This window comes from Numenius arquata, chromosome 1 (genome assembly GCF_964106895.1).
Source record: "Numenius arquata chromosome 1, bNumArq3.hap1.1, whole genome shotgun sequence".
In the NCBI taxonomy this organism is placed as follows: Eukaryota; Metazoa; Chordata; class Aves; order Charadriiformes; family Scolopacidae; genus Numenius; species Numenius arquata.
This window is the reverse complement of record NC_133576.1, coordinates 123,419,076-123,432,559: the sequence shown is the minus strand read 5'-3', so window position 1 is coordinate 123,432,559 and position 13,484 is coordinate 123,419,076. Positions and strand designations below refer to the sequence as shown.

The 13,484-nt window shown below is 38.0% G+C and overlaps 1 protein-coding gene across 5 annotated transcripts in view; it reads left to right on the top strand.

Moving 5' to 3' along the window:
- The window catches only part of ATM (ATM serine/threonine kinase), a 72,010-nt gene extending 58,825 nt beyond the window's left edge, over positions 1 to 13,185 (top strand). For 4 of the 5 annotated variants that reach the window (XM_074162363.1, XM_074162446.1, XM_074162203.1 and 1 more), the window contains exons 50-62: positions 620 to 733; positions 1,120 to 1,278; positions 2,435 to 2,573; positions 2,943 to 3,025; positions 3,830 to 3,970; positions 5,004 to 5,120; positions 6,551 to 6,700; positions 7,407 to 7,572; positions 8,954 to 9,040; positions 9,119 to 9,233; positions 10,795 to 10,858; positions 11,513 to 11,649; positions 11,776 to 13,179. In XM_074162363.1, the coding sequence (XP_074018464.1) occupies positions 620 to 733; positions 1,120 to 1,278; positions 2,435 to 2,573; positions 2,943 to 3,025; positions 3,830 to 3,970; positions 5,004 to 5,120; positions 6,551 to 6,700; positions 7,407 to 7,572; positions 8,954 to 9,040; positions 9,119 to 9,233; positions 10,795 to 10,858; positions 11,513 to 11,649; positions 11,776 to 11,959 (1,656 nt within the window). In that variant the 3' untranslated portion in view covers positions 11,960 to 13,179. Of the gene's footprint in view, positions 1 to 619; positions 734 to 1,119; positions 1,279 to 2,434; positions 2,574 to 2,942; positions 3,026 to 3,829; positions 3,971 to 5,003; positions 5,121 to 6,550; positions 6,701 to 7,406; positions 7,573 to 8,953; positions 9,041 to 9,118; positions 9,234 to 10,794; positions 10,859 to 11,512; positions 11,650 to 11,775 lie in introns of all 5 variants that reach the window. The other variant, XM_074162277.1, reaches the window with a different exon arrangement.
- Positions 13,186 to 13,484: the final 299 nt, after the last annotated feature.

Here is a 13,484-nt window from a genome sequence, read left to right as displayed (position 1 = left end):
CCTTTAGTATGTTATTCTAGTTTATATTATATATACTTCTAGGTGAAAGGATATGCTTTTAGATTGTCTGTATAACACAGTAGCCAGGGACCAGTAAAATTCTCATTCTCAGGCTGGTTCTATCAGTTCTAGAATCGTGCAGGACATCTGTTAATTCTTACCTGAATTATCTGTTTATAACAGAGATCTGTATAATTTAATTCTTCACTTTGTGTTATAATTAGCGTTGAAAAATAGAAGGTGTTCCTTTACTCTTATTTTTAACATGCAATTGTTTCTTGTCTTACCTAGATTTTAATTTTTTTTTGATTAGGATTGTCTCTTGCCAAAGAATCTAGAAATGAATTCTGAATCAATATATTCGAGCTCTGCTCTAGTAGAATAGAGAATAGTAGTTTTCTTATGAAGGACTTGTAGCATTCCAGAGGCTTGGACCAAGATGATGTTATAGTCAGTGGATTGCCATTTGATCACATAGCAATGATTACTCTCAGTTTTAAAAAAAATACAAAACCAAAATTGCAAGCCCTTACCTGGTAAGGTAGTACCTGGTATTTTATGATTAAATTTTTTTTTTCGTGTTTAGGACAGCTTTCTAACTGAATTTTCTCTGCTACAGAAAAATGCAGAGAAGATCCCTTCGTACAAGTTTCTGCCTCTGATGTACCAGCTGGCTGCTCGGATGGGAACCAAGATGATGGGTGGTTTAGGATTTCATGAAGTTCTGAATAATGTAATTTATGTTTTTCGTATCTAAAGATATCTAGAGTGGCTTAGTAGTGCATACTTCTTAACAATATGTATCTTCCTTTGTGCAGTTATAGCTAAATGAGTTAAATGAGTGATGCAAAATCAGTGGGGGGGGGGGAGAGGGGGAGAAGACTAGGGACTTTTTTCCTTGCTACTTAATGGATTTTCTTGTTGTATAAGAATAGTCTTATGCAGGCGTAGGAATACACTTTGAATGTATTTCAGTTGTGGAAATACTACCAAAGCATTGCTTTTTATTTCTTATTAGGAACCTTAGAAGTTCAATAGAATTAATAATGATAATTACGGACATTTTTTTTTTCTTCTCTACAGTTTTCAATGATGGGATCTTTTTGTTTTTCCTCACAGCTAATGTCTAGAATTTCACTGGATCATCCGCATCATACTTTGTTTATAATATTAGCTTTGGCAAATGCTAACAAAGATGAACTCCTCACAAAACCAGACGCAATAAGAAGAAATACATTAATTAAAAATGCACCGAAAGAAATCTCCCAGCTTGATGAGGTGACTACAAAAAATTCTATTCTATTAATCATAATAATTTTGTTTAAAAGTGAAAAAAAATTATGTCAAAGGGTATATTAATGTAGAGCTCATCAGCTGACTTCTGTTAAGAAAGAGTAGGAGAGAAAAAAGGGGTTTTAATATTAAAAAAGACTTCTTCTGTCTATACATTGGTAATTATTATTGAAAGAAGTAATTACGGGGTTGAACAAAACATAGTTAACATTTCCTGCAACAAATAGCCCTAATTATTGTGGAGAGTTTTGTAATAAATGTCCTTGATGTGTGATTCTGTAAAAGGCATTTTAGATGCAACAAAGACTTGAGTGGGGTTTTTTTGTTAAAAGTACGTACTGATTTGAGTATTTTTTCTGCTTTGAGCGATAACATCTGTTCTATCTAAGTATTTAGCCTTGTGCGGTATATCTTTTGTTCCTTTATATGACCTTTATATGTTAGAAGCCATGATGATGGGTAATACTGAACTGTGGCTTCATGTTAATGTTGTTATTGCTTAATTTTTATTGGAACCTGTCTTTGGAATCATCTCACATCTGGGTGAGCGCCCCTTCTTTCCCCCATCGCTATGGACCCGGCATAGTTCTTTGTCATTACCCTCCCACCCCCAACACTGATACAATTTTTCACCACATTTTTATGTGGCTTTTTTTCGCCTTTCTCTCAGATTGGTACTTCTTTTGTGGTCCCACCGTTAGGAGTAGGATTATGCTCAACTCAGCTGAGTCTCTCAGAGTTGGGCACGGAAGGGACACATGGTCAGATTTTTGCCTTTTGCATAAAGGCTTTTTCTTCAGTTGGGAGGAAATAATGGAAGCAGGAGGGTGGCGGAAGAACATCCAAAACTGCCTGTCCCTTCTTTTTCTGAAGAATTTTTGCACTTTGCCTGGACAGATTTGCTCCCTCTCCATCCCCAATAATATTTTACTTTACTCTTTATCTCAGGTTAGACAATGCAGAACTTTTTTTCAAATTATTTCTGTTCATATCACAAAGGGCTGTCCATTACTGCAATTTTCTCTGTTTTCATAGGATTTGTCTCAATTGTACTTGTTTGACTGCATGTTATGCTGCATCTTTAATCTTACAAGGTGTAGTTTGCAAGATCTGATATTTGTATTGTGTTGGAGTTTTTTAGGACAGAATGAAGGCTGCTCGCAACATAATCAGTATCGTAAGAAAAAGGAGAGCTCATATGGTTAGAAATGTTGAAGCACTTTGTGATGCTTACATCACATTAGCAAATCTAGATGCTAATCCATGGAAATCTAAAAGAAGTAAGTCTTGGGAAAATTATTTTTGTTTTTAATAGTGAAGATATATTTTATTTTCTTGGATGAAAAAGTATATTTCTAAATATTAATATTCAGTTAAAGTAGACACTGTGCTAGCACTGTGTCCTATTTTTGATAAATGTAGAACTGAGTCTGGATTAAAAGTCATAGTAATTAACTTGCAATGTAAGGTTCAGACTTTCTGAGCATGAAACTCCAGAAAACTCCAGTTGTCCTGTGGTCATCTTCATCAGCTCTGCAGAAGTGTGCAGTGAGGTTTTGGGCCCGAAAAGCAATGTAAGCTGTTTTTTGTGAATTTCAATGTATGTTTATGGTTCTGAATTTAAAAATATTAATTCATTTTAATTACAGAAGGAATAAGTATTCCAGCTGACCAGCCAATTATTAAACTGAAGAACTTTGAGGATGTTGTTGTTCCCACCATGGAAATTAAGGTAACAAGTTAAAATAAATATGCACTATAGTATCAACTCATAGAATCAACTTCAAATTTGCAGTCAGGGCATATGTCTCTTCATCACGTTCCATGTTCTTTACAGGCCAGCCTACCAGGGGTACTTTCCTGTCAGGTGGGAGATGCAGGGTGAGATGGCTTCCTTAGGCCTTAGAAGACCTTGACTCCAAGTCTTACATTTGCCAGGTAGTGGCTCACTGTATGCAGATGGCTTTGCCACTGTTACCACTGACTAATCTTTCATTATCAAAGGGGGTGATGAGCTACCTAAATCACAGACAGGATTTGGGAATCTGAATCTCCTATTTTGTAGGTGCTATCTCAGAGTTTCAGGGAGAAACTGTCCGTAAAAATGTGAGAAGTAATAGATATGCCTCTTCTGCTCTTCCTAAATGGCCAGCTTATATGTTTTTACCATTCAGTAAAGGTGAATGATCCATTCCCATTAGCGTGAGTGGTTGACTGGATGGGTGCATAGGCACTCATTCTTAGATGTTCGTTGGGAGAGGCTGAAATGGTGTCAGAGCTTGTTTAGTGGAAGTCTGCAGCACCACGGTCCCTCTGCCAGTGAGGTGAACAAGGAGGAATCACGCTCACTCCTTTGCTCACCTTATTTGTGTAGCCTTTGTAGGTATTATCCTTGCAGATGATGGAATGCTCATATTAATATTCGGCATATAGCCTGCTAACAAGGTTTGCAAACAACTCATTACCACTTTCTCTGAGTGAAGTAATATTTAGGAGGTAATATTTATATTAATTTTAAACTTACTTATAATTTCAGGTGGATCCTACAGGACAATATGAAAATTTGGTGACAATAAAGTCTTTTAAGCCAGAATTTCGCTTAGCGGGAGGCCTGAATCTGCCTAAAATAATAGATTGTGTAGGATCAGATGGTAAAGAAAGGAGGCAGCTGGTTAAGGTGGGTTCTGTCAGTTGTAATGACGTCTCAGAGACTTGGCATGTTGGAATTTTTTTTAAGTTCTCACATCAGTTTTCTCATTTATCACTTCTGTACCATAGCAGACTTCTCGCAGTTCAGTGTAAGTTTTCTCTGTTCAGGAATGTTTTAATAAAGGAAATTACAAAGTAATAATAAGTAATTCTTATTACTCATTCTGGGCGTCATCTCAAAGCATACGGAGGAAAAGAAAGCTATCAGAAGTAGTCAACACAGATTCACCAAGAGGAAGTCATGTCTGACTAACCTGATAGCCTTCTATGATGGCACGACTGGATGGATAGATGAGGGGAGGGTGGTGGATGTTGTCTACCTTGACTTCAGCAAGGCTTTTGACACAGTCTCCCACAGCATCCTCATAGGTAAGCTTAGGAAGTGTGGGTTGGATGAATGGACACTAAGGTGGATTGAAAACTGGGTGAAAGACAGAGCTCAGAGGGTCATGACCAATGGCACAGAGTCCAGTTGGAGGTCTGTAACAAGTGGAGTCCCCCAGGGGTCAGTACTGGGTCCAGTCCTCTTCAATATATTCATCAATGACCTGGATGAGGGGATGGAGTGTACCCTCAGCAAGTTTGCTAACGATACAAAACTGGGAGGGGTCATTGACACGCCGGAGGGCTGTGCTGCCATACAGCGAGACCTGGACAGGCTGGAGAGTTGGGCAGAGAGAAACCTGATGAACTTCAACAAAGGCAAGTGTAGGGTGCTGCACCTGGGGAGGAATAACCCCACGCACCAGTACAGGTTGGGGGCTGACTTGCTGGAGAGCAGCTCTGAGGAGAAAGACCTAGGAGTCCTGGTAGACAATAGGATGACCATGAGCCGACAATATGCCCTTGTGGCCAAGAAGGCCAATGGCATCCTGGGGTGCATCAGGAAGAGTGTGACCAGCAGGTAGAGAGGTGTCCCTTCTGTGCTTAACTCTATTGTGCCATCGAGAAGTTGGATGCTGGAAAGCGTTCTTTAACTGCTTTTCCTGTTTATGCTAAAGGGGCGTGATGACCTGAGACAAGATGCTGTTATGCAGCAGGTTTTCCAGATGTGCAATACATTGCTCCAGCAAAACACTGAAACACGGAAGAGAAAACTAACTATCCGAAGATACAAGGTAACCCTGAAGAGCTGCTGCAGCAGAGGAGTAAATGCTGCCGATAAAGCGTATTTCCGCATTCTCCTCTTTTTAAGCCAAAGACTATATAAAAGTGTATTTATTTATGTGTTCTTAAAATAATCACTTCTCCTTAAGGTATGGAATGAACAATTAATACAATTTAATTATTACAATTACAACAATTATTGCAATTAAATTTTTTCCAAATCCTTAAAAAAATTCTGATACCCAATATATATTTAAATGCTCTTCAAAGATTTCTTTATATGAACTTACAACTGAAAAAAAATTAAGTCATGCACTGTACTTGAATTGTAAGTTGCTAGTCATCAAACTTGACCATACAATTTTGTTTATGAATTCTCATTAATTTTAGTCTACTGATATTCCTTAATTAATTAAGAATTAATTTTAGTCTTGCAGTGTTCCTTATAGTTGTATCCAAAAGTCCCATCTGGGGTCGGTTCGTGCTGAATTTGAATTGCAGAACTGTTTTTGTTGGAATTGGGAATATTCAACAATAAATTCTTACTGCGAATGCAGAAAATGTATTTGAACAGGAACTCTCCCCTCCTCCCCTTTTATGTGTTTGGGATTATAATAATAACTGTGAAGGTGATCTCTGAATAAGTACTCTCTAAGTAAAAGTTCTTCTCTTTGACAAATGAGAAATGTGCACTCCAGAATCTCTAAAGGAGCTTATCTGAATTGCTAGCATAGTTTTAACAATTCACAGGTGGAGTTAGTCACATTTTTTGAATAATTTTCAATGAAGACTCAGGTTCTTACGTGTGTAAAAATGAATGAGAGCAGGGAAAAAGAGAATAGGGGTTGTATTATGAGATAAAGAGACTTTCGTAAGGAAAGGAAATTGAAAGAAACAGGCAGTAGCTATTTCTCTGAGGACAGGAGATCATTCATTCTGCCAGTTCGGGCTGCTACAGTAATTGAGATAACTATTACTGCCAGTTTCGAAGTGAGCACTGTTCCCTAAGGTGGGAAGCAGACCAAGACAAGCCTAATATATTCACGCAGCTACCACGTCTTTGGTCCAGATTTTACTTTTATGTGCAATTCGCACAATGCTTGTATTATCCCCTTCAAGCATAGCAAGCTGTTGGCAGTCACAGGTCACCTAGAATAGCGACACAGCATGCACATTGAGTAGAATCATGAAGTTGTACTGAAGTACGTATTGGAAGGTTCTCTGGACTAGGGAAAAAGTTGCAAGTATTTGGTAGAAAACCCTGGAGTGCATTTTATGTATGTATAAATGTGTATTTAAAATATATATTGTGGTCAGCTGGAAGGTCTGGTCTTTTGTTTTTTTAAACAAACACAAACAGGCATCAGGGATCTGCGGGGTGCTTATTCATAGCTGTGTGTGTATCACCTTCCCCCAGGCAGCGCTGGTTTTGTTTTTACAGGTGGTTCCCCTTTCTCAGAGAAGCGGCGTTCTGGAGTGGTGCTCGGGAACAACTCCCATCGGGGAGTTCCTTGTGAATGCCGAAGAGGGAGCTCACAAGAGATACAGGCCAAAAGACTACTCCAGTTATGACTGTCAGAAAATAATGATGGTGAGTCAAAATAACTAAAACAAAAAATAGCTGGCTCAAATTTACAGAGAATGATATATATACTATACTTTTAGTATATAATAATGAATATAACCAGTGCCATAGAATTAGCAGATCTTCAGGCTTTTAGTTTAGTTTAGTTCCACAAACCACCTCACCCTACGTTTAGAAAATTGCACGCAGGTTTACCTGTTACTTTATATAGCCATGACTGTGCAAGAAATTATTTCCTTTTAAATCTGTATAGTATTAACAGGATAAAAGTATATTTAGTTTTGGCTTTGTGCAGCTTTGGCATGTGAATGAGTGAGAATGACTTTCTGACAGTGACACGAAGCCATCAGATAAGCAAAGGCACCAGAACAGGGCGGAAGGGGAAGTGTCTCCCAACAAGATGCATTTACCTGTACACGGATATAAAATACATACACCTGCTGAACCAAAGAAATGGGAATGGGAGTGTGGGTTTTTTCATGTAACTCATGAGTTGTGTATGAAAATAGAATTGTTTAGTAAAACAGATAAATAGGTGCATTAATGATTGCTGTGAAAAATACATTAATTCATAGCTCAGAGAGAGAAAGGAGTGAGAACAGTATTTGATGGGGAGGGGCAGTAGAAAGGAGGGATGTATTTCCTTAAAGGAAGAGGTAATTTCTTTCCAAAGCAGTCAGTCATGGGGAAAACATTTCTTATGTGTTTTAAGGATGCACAAAAGAAACACTTTGAAGAAAAATACAACATATTCATGAAAGTCTGCGAGAATTTTCAACCTGTGTTTCGTTATTTCTGCATGGAAAAATTCCTGGATCCAGCTGTGTGGTTTGAAAAACGATTGGCATACACTCGCAGTGTGGCTACATCTTCTATAGGTATTATATTGGATTATTAACACTGGCTTTTTAGATCATGTAAACAAAGAGTTTATACCATATCAGACATAATGGCAATTCCGCTTTTGTCACATGTCAGAAAAGGGGGAGTAGGGGGCAAAAACTGCCAGCAAGAACACCAGCATTAATTTTGTAATTAAGATTTCTGATTCATTCCTCCCCATCCCCCTTTCTGTGGTAGAAAGATAGAATGAAATTCTGTGTTTCTTTGTTTTATATAATGGTTTGTATTTTTAGGTTCTGGTGGTTTTTTTAAAGTTTCTGACTAATTCGGTTGTTTTGATTCAACATTTATTCATTTCATCTGTAGCCTCAAATGTTTTAACTGAGTTGAAAAGCTTAATCTTTTACTTTCTTTGTAGTGGCATCATTAGCCATGGCTGAAATGGTTATTTAAACTCTGGCATTTTTCCTTTGATTTTTCTTTCTTACTAAGGAAATACATGTACTTGGATTGTGGATTTTCTTTGGATAACTCAGTTCTGTATTGAATCCCTGGGAGATATTTGATAGTAGGTTGTCTACATTGCAGTAGATCCTATTTTAGATCATAGAATCGTAGAATGGTCAACGCCCCTGCCATGTTATGAACATGTTGTTTAGACACTCCCTTTTTTGCATGAAATAAAAAAAGGAGTAGCAAATCTACGGTTTAGCAGAATTCAGATGAAGGATTTTTGTAGGTATACTACTATCCATGTCCATCAGCTAATGGAAAAACAGCAACAGGTGTAAATTGAGGCAAGGGAGATTTAGTTTGGAGGTTTTCTGCATTTAAAGGCAGTAAAGCACTGAAATAGGCTTCCATGAAAGATCTTATAATTTGTATCACTGGAGATTTTTAAAACTGACTAGAGAAGAATCACTGAGGAACTACTTGGGTATAGTTGAGCTGCCCCAACTGAATTATGGACTGAATTATGTCCAGTTCTGTTTTCTGGATTATATGATACTGTGAGTTAAAAGGTTATTTTTAAAATAGTAGTAATAACAAACCCTAATTTTATTATGCACTTGCTTTTTATCTTTTTTTTTTTTTTTTTTTTTTTGGAAAGCTGTGAAATTGTTTGCTTAACCTGTCTACAGAGAAAAATGGACAAGAAGTCTGTGGAGTCAATAAAACAATACATGTTTGTATGAGAATAACCTTTTTGCAATTGCGTTCAGTTAACCTTTTGGTTTTGGATTCGTGGAACAGCATTTACTCTTTATTGGAGTAATGTGCATACATGGAGGAAGAAATATTCTCACTTCTAATTTGTTTGCACGTTACACTGATTCTAATAATCTTCTCTTCGTTATTTTTTCCTGGGTTTTATGGCATGTAAATATGGTTTCAGCACTTACCTTTTTGTTTTAGTTGGCTACATTCTTGGGCTCGGAGACAGGCACGTTCAGAATATCTTGATAGATGAACAAACTGCGGAACTAGTGCATATAGATCTGGGTAAGTGGAACAGGCAAGAGAACCTTAATTTTTCTTTACTTTAACATTTTTTAAAACATTTATTATCCTTCCATTTAGGGGTTGCTTTTGAGCAAGGAAAAATCCTTCCCACACCAGAGACTGTTCCGTTTAGATTAACCAGGGACATTGTGGACGGAATGGGTATCACTGGTGTGGAAGGAGTCTTCAGAAGGTAAGTGCTCCTGTACTGCACGGGGGTAAGGAGGCAGCAGGGGGTTACTTATGCGTTATGATTGTTGTATGTTAAATAGTTTTGATGCTTGAGAGGAGACTCAGATTTCTGCTGATAATATCCAAACATAAATGCTGTCCTCTAACTCATACGCTGTTGTTTATATAACTAGTTACAAGTTCATTGTCGTTGCCCAGCTTTTCATACTCTTTACTAATTCATGGGTTATTGTCACCCTCTTGTGGAATTCCGGGATGGCTCAGCTTCCAGAGGCTCCACAGCTGAATTTCATCCCTTGATTTAGACTGCTAGATTTTTTTCCCTTCAGAACTATGTGTTTCTTTCAGAGCTATACTATATATTTGGAGCTATTAAGTTTCTTCAAACCATTTTGTTCTTTTATTTCTGTTCAGTTTTATATAAGTAATTTGAAATCTTTTTCCTCTTTTGGGTATATTTGGAAGTGCAAAATATAAACCCCACAACAGAATTGAGCTGCAAAACAAAAAAAATCCCAAAAGGGCTGAGTTTCTGTCAACCTCCATCCTATCTCCTGTGAGTGACCCAAGAGAGCCCTAAAAAACAGGATGCTTCTCTCACTCAAGACTTTCATGACATTCGTTAACATAGTGCTTGCAAACCCCACATTTGGTCTTTAAAAAAGTACATAGTGTAAGTGTTGTCTTTGTAAGGTAGCAATTAACATTAATAAGTAGTTCCTAATATACCTTTGTCCTTTGAAGGAACAGTCACTCCCATTTCTGTTCTGAACACGATGCTGACAAATTCACAGTTTTGTGTTACTTCTGAAACTTTTGTCCCATGATACAGAAAAACATGAATCATTTGGCTTCGGCTGAAGTAAATGCAGTATAAAAGGCACCTGGTGCAGATACTGTTTCTGCCTCAGCCAGACTGGCTTGTAATTAAGAGTATAGGTGTAAGAGCATAAACAAGTCATCTCAAGACTGGGTGTGAACATGTTGTGTGTGTTCTCATCCTGAAGTAGACAGGAGCCTTAATCCCTCTCTCACTGGAGTACCCGGCCCATAAGGAAAGTTTCATATTCCTTCCATGAGCTCAGTTCACTTGGGAGTGAATGTAGGTAGCCATTTCTGCTTCTAAACTCATTGGGGAGATTTCAGAAATAGCTTAACGTCTCTGGCTACTGGATCTGCTCTTTTCATGTTCAGGAACCCTACCAAGATTCTCCGAAGTGTTGCCGAGCGCCTCTGGCACGCGCCTTTCCATCTGGCCAAGCAATTCTGCCATCGTGGCAGTCAACAACCAGTGGTTAATTCTGCATACAGAAACATTTCAGACAGTGAAAGGGGTAATCTCTTTCCCATAGGGAATATAATCAGTGAACTATCCAGTCTCCTTCTGGTCTTACATTTCTAAATCTCTCCATTTATTTTTTCCAAAATGGAAGCATCAGAGAAGTTACTCAGCTGTTAGAAATTGGCTTTTAAGAAGGGTACAAATATTTATTATTTAAATGATGAAAATACCATCCCATTTTACTGAAAAGGACCTAAAAATACAGTGAAATGTTTTCTAGGTGCTGTGAGAAAACAATGGCTGTTATGAGAAATTCTCAAGAAGCTTTGCTGACTATTGTAGAGGTGAGCATTTTTTTGTTCTTTCTGATAGTAACCTCCCAGAATATCTTCAGTTGCTTGTCTTTGTCGTTGTATGTGTTACTATACCAAATATTCATGTAGGGGTTTTTTGTTCAATTTTAGTTTAGCAGTGTTGGTCAGATTAGTTAATTCATGTAATCTTCAATAAAATCAAGACCAGTTTGCATTTTGTATGGGAAATACTGATTTCAGGCATATGCAGTTTCCCCTCTTCAGTATCTAAACGCTTCTAGCTGTAGCGCAACTTTCCTAGCGTGAGTAGTGCCGATTGGATTAAATTCTCTCTGCATAAGTCACAAAGATGAGAATTAAACTGACTTCTAAAAGCAGCTTATACTATGCATTAAAAGATAATTATGTGCCTAGAAGTGTATTTAAAAATGACCTCTTCCCAGCTGAGATGGTACTCAGTCAAGTATGAACAAATCAAATACCTGCAAATGATCAGATGCAGTGTTATTGTTGCATTGTCTACTAAGCAATTTAGCCCAATTCTATTGGATTTAAAAAACCACCAAACCTCCTAATATTGTGGTTATCGTGAGCATTACCAACCAAGTGCTTCCCTTCCTGCCAGGACACTGGACTAGCTGAGATTAACAGTTTAATTTAAACAGAGGTTTATTTTCTGTGTAGGTGCTGCTCTATGATCCTCTTTTTGACTGGACCATGAACCCCTTGAAAGCTTTGTATTTGCAGCAGAGACCGGAGGACGAGGCTGACATCAGCTCTTCGCTCAACACTGATCCACAAGAATGTAAAAGAAAAGCCAGGTGTGAGATTTTTCCCTTACCCCCTCCTGCACTGTTGCCGTGCTGTACGGTTTTCTTACTGAATGTTGCGCACGTTGTTCAGGATCCACATCTAGAGCGCCCGTTTTTCTGTTCTTATTCTGTCAGCAGCGATGACCAGAGTTTCAACAAAGTGGCCGAGCGTGTTCTGATGAGGCTTCAGGAGAAGCTGAAAGGAGTTGAGGAGGGAACCGTGCTCAGCGTGGGAGGGCAGGTGAACCTCCTCATACAGCAGGCCATGGACCCTAAAAATCTGAGCCGACTCTTTCCTGGATGGAAAGCTTGGGTCTGACTTGGAAGGATCCAGCACGTTTTTAGAAGAAACACGTTTTTATGCAGCGAATGTCTTAAACATTTCAAATTGGTATTTCACAATTGAAACTTGTATCAAGAGCAACTGTGAAGGCTTATCTGTATTAGTATTCGGTGGATGTTTTGTTTGGGGTTTTTTTTCAATACTCTGTTACCAAGAAAACATTTTTTTGTCCACTTATGTTCACTGTACAGTATAAAACACCAGCCAGTCCTTTGGTGTTCCTTGTGGCTTGCAAGGACTCTGCTTGGGCATACTGGATGCGTTAGTTTCTTAACGCCTGAGATTCATCACTTCTGTGTATATGTTAAATAGCCAGAGTCTTGTATATAATAATTCTGTACGGTCATGTGACCATGTAGAATGGATGATCTGAAAACCAGGAGTCATAACTAGCTAAAGTGCATTTCAAAAGGGGGTTACACTTTAAAGATAACGCTACTACAGTGAATATAGAAGAAATCTGGAGAGCCTCGTGTTTAACGAACTGAGGGTTCTCGGGGTTGGTTTTTTTTTCAGCTAAGTTAAAAGGACACAAGATATGGACTTTGAGCCGAGTATAATATGGCTGCTTTTTTTCCTGTTGTAAATGAAATTATGTTAGTACTTTATACCATTACTTTAATAGTATAAAACAATAAGAAATATTTAGCTTTTGTAGCTCAGACTTTCTTGATAAAATAGACTGACTGTACAATGAAGCTTAACATACCAGATGCACCTCTAAAGCAAACAGTCATTCTGTGTCTGGAATAAACACCTGTCGGAAACATTTCAGTTGTATTTTGAGCACAAAAATCTCATTCTGATTGCACACGGTTTTATAGAAGACATTGCTCCTTCTTAAATAAAAAGACCTACTGTAATGGGGTAGTCAGTGAACATGAATATTAGGAGAATCCGCTCAAATGACACTGTCACCGATGTATTTAATAAACCTTCTCGAATCATCTTTGTATTTAAAAATATGAGTAAAATTTGATGCGCTCTCACATTATCTTATTTTACACTTTATGCATTTTTACAGCAGTATAAGTGAAGAATTGCTGTTCTAATTAGCATTTCACTGATTTTTTTATTTGTACAGTGTTCCCACAATTTTTATGCTGTATCTTTGTTTTATAAGCTGATATCAGCATAGCGAGATGAGTCTTTTGTATTATGTTTTTATGAAGCAACATAAATTTCTGTTGATCCTTGGAACCAAAAACGCATCCTGGCTTTTCTGTGGGGAAAAACTCTCATCCAGGGATGAAGTGATTTGTTCTCCGAAAAGGAAACTTAACTGACAGAGCATGCACTCTGTGTGTAAATTTTAAATGGCACTTAGGAAAGGGAAAAAAAAGTCCTACCAAGCAATTCCAGAATGGCAGGTAGGAAAGGACTGAACAAAAAGGCCTGTAATGAGCGGTGTCCCCCAGGGGTCAATACTCGGCCCAGTCCTGTTCAACATATTCATCAATGACTTGGACAAGGGGACAGAGTGTATCCTCAGCAAGTTCGC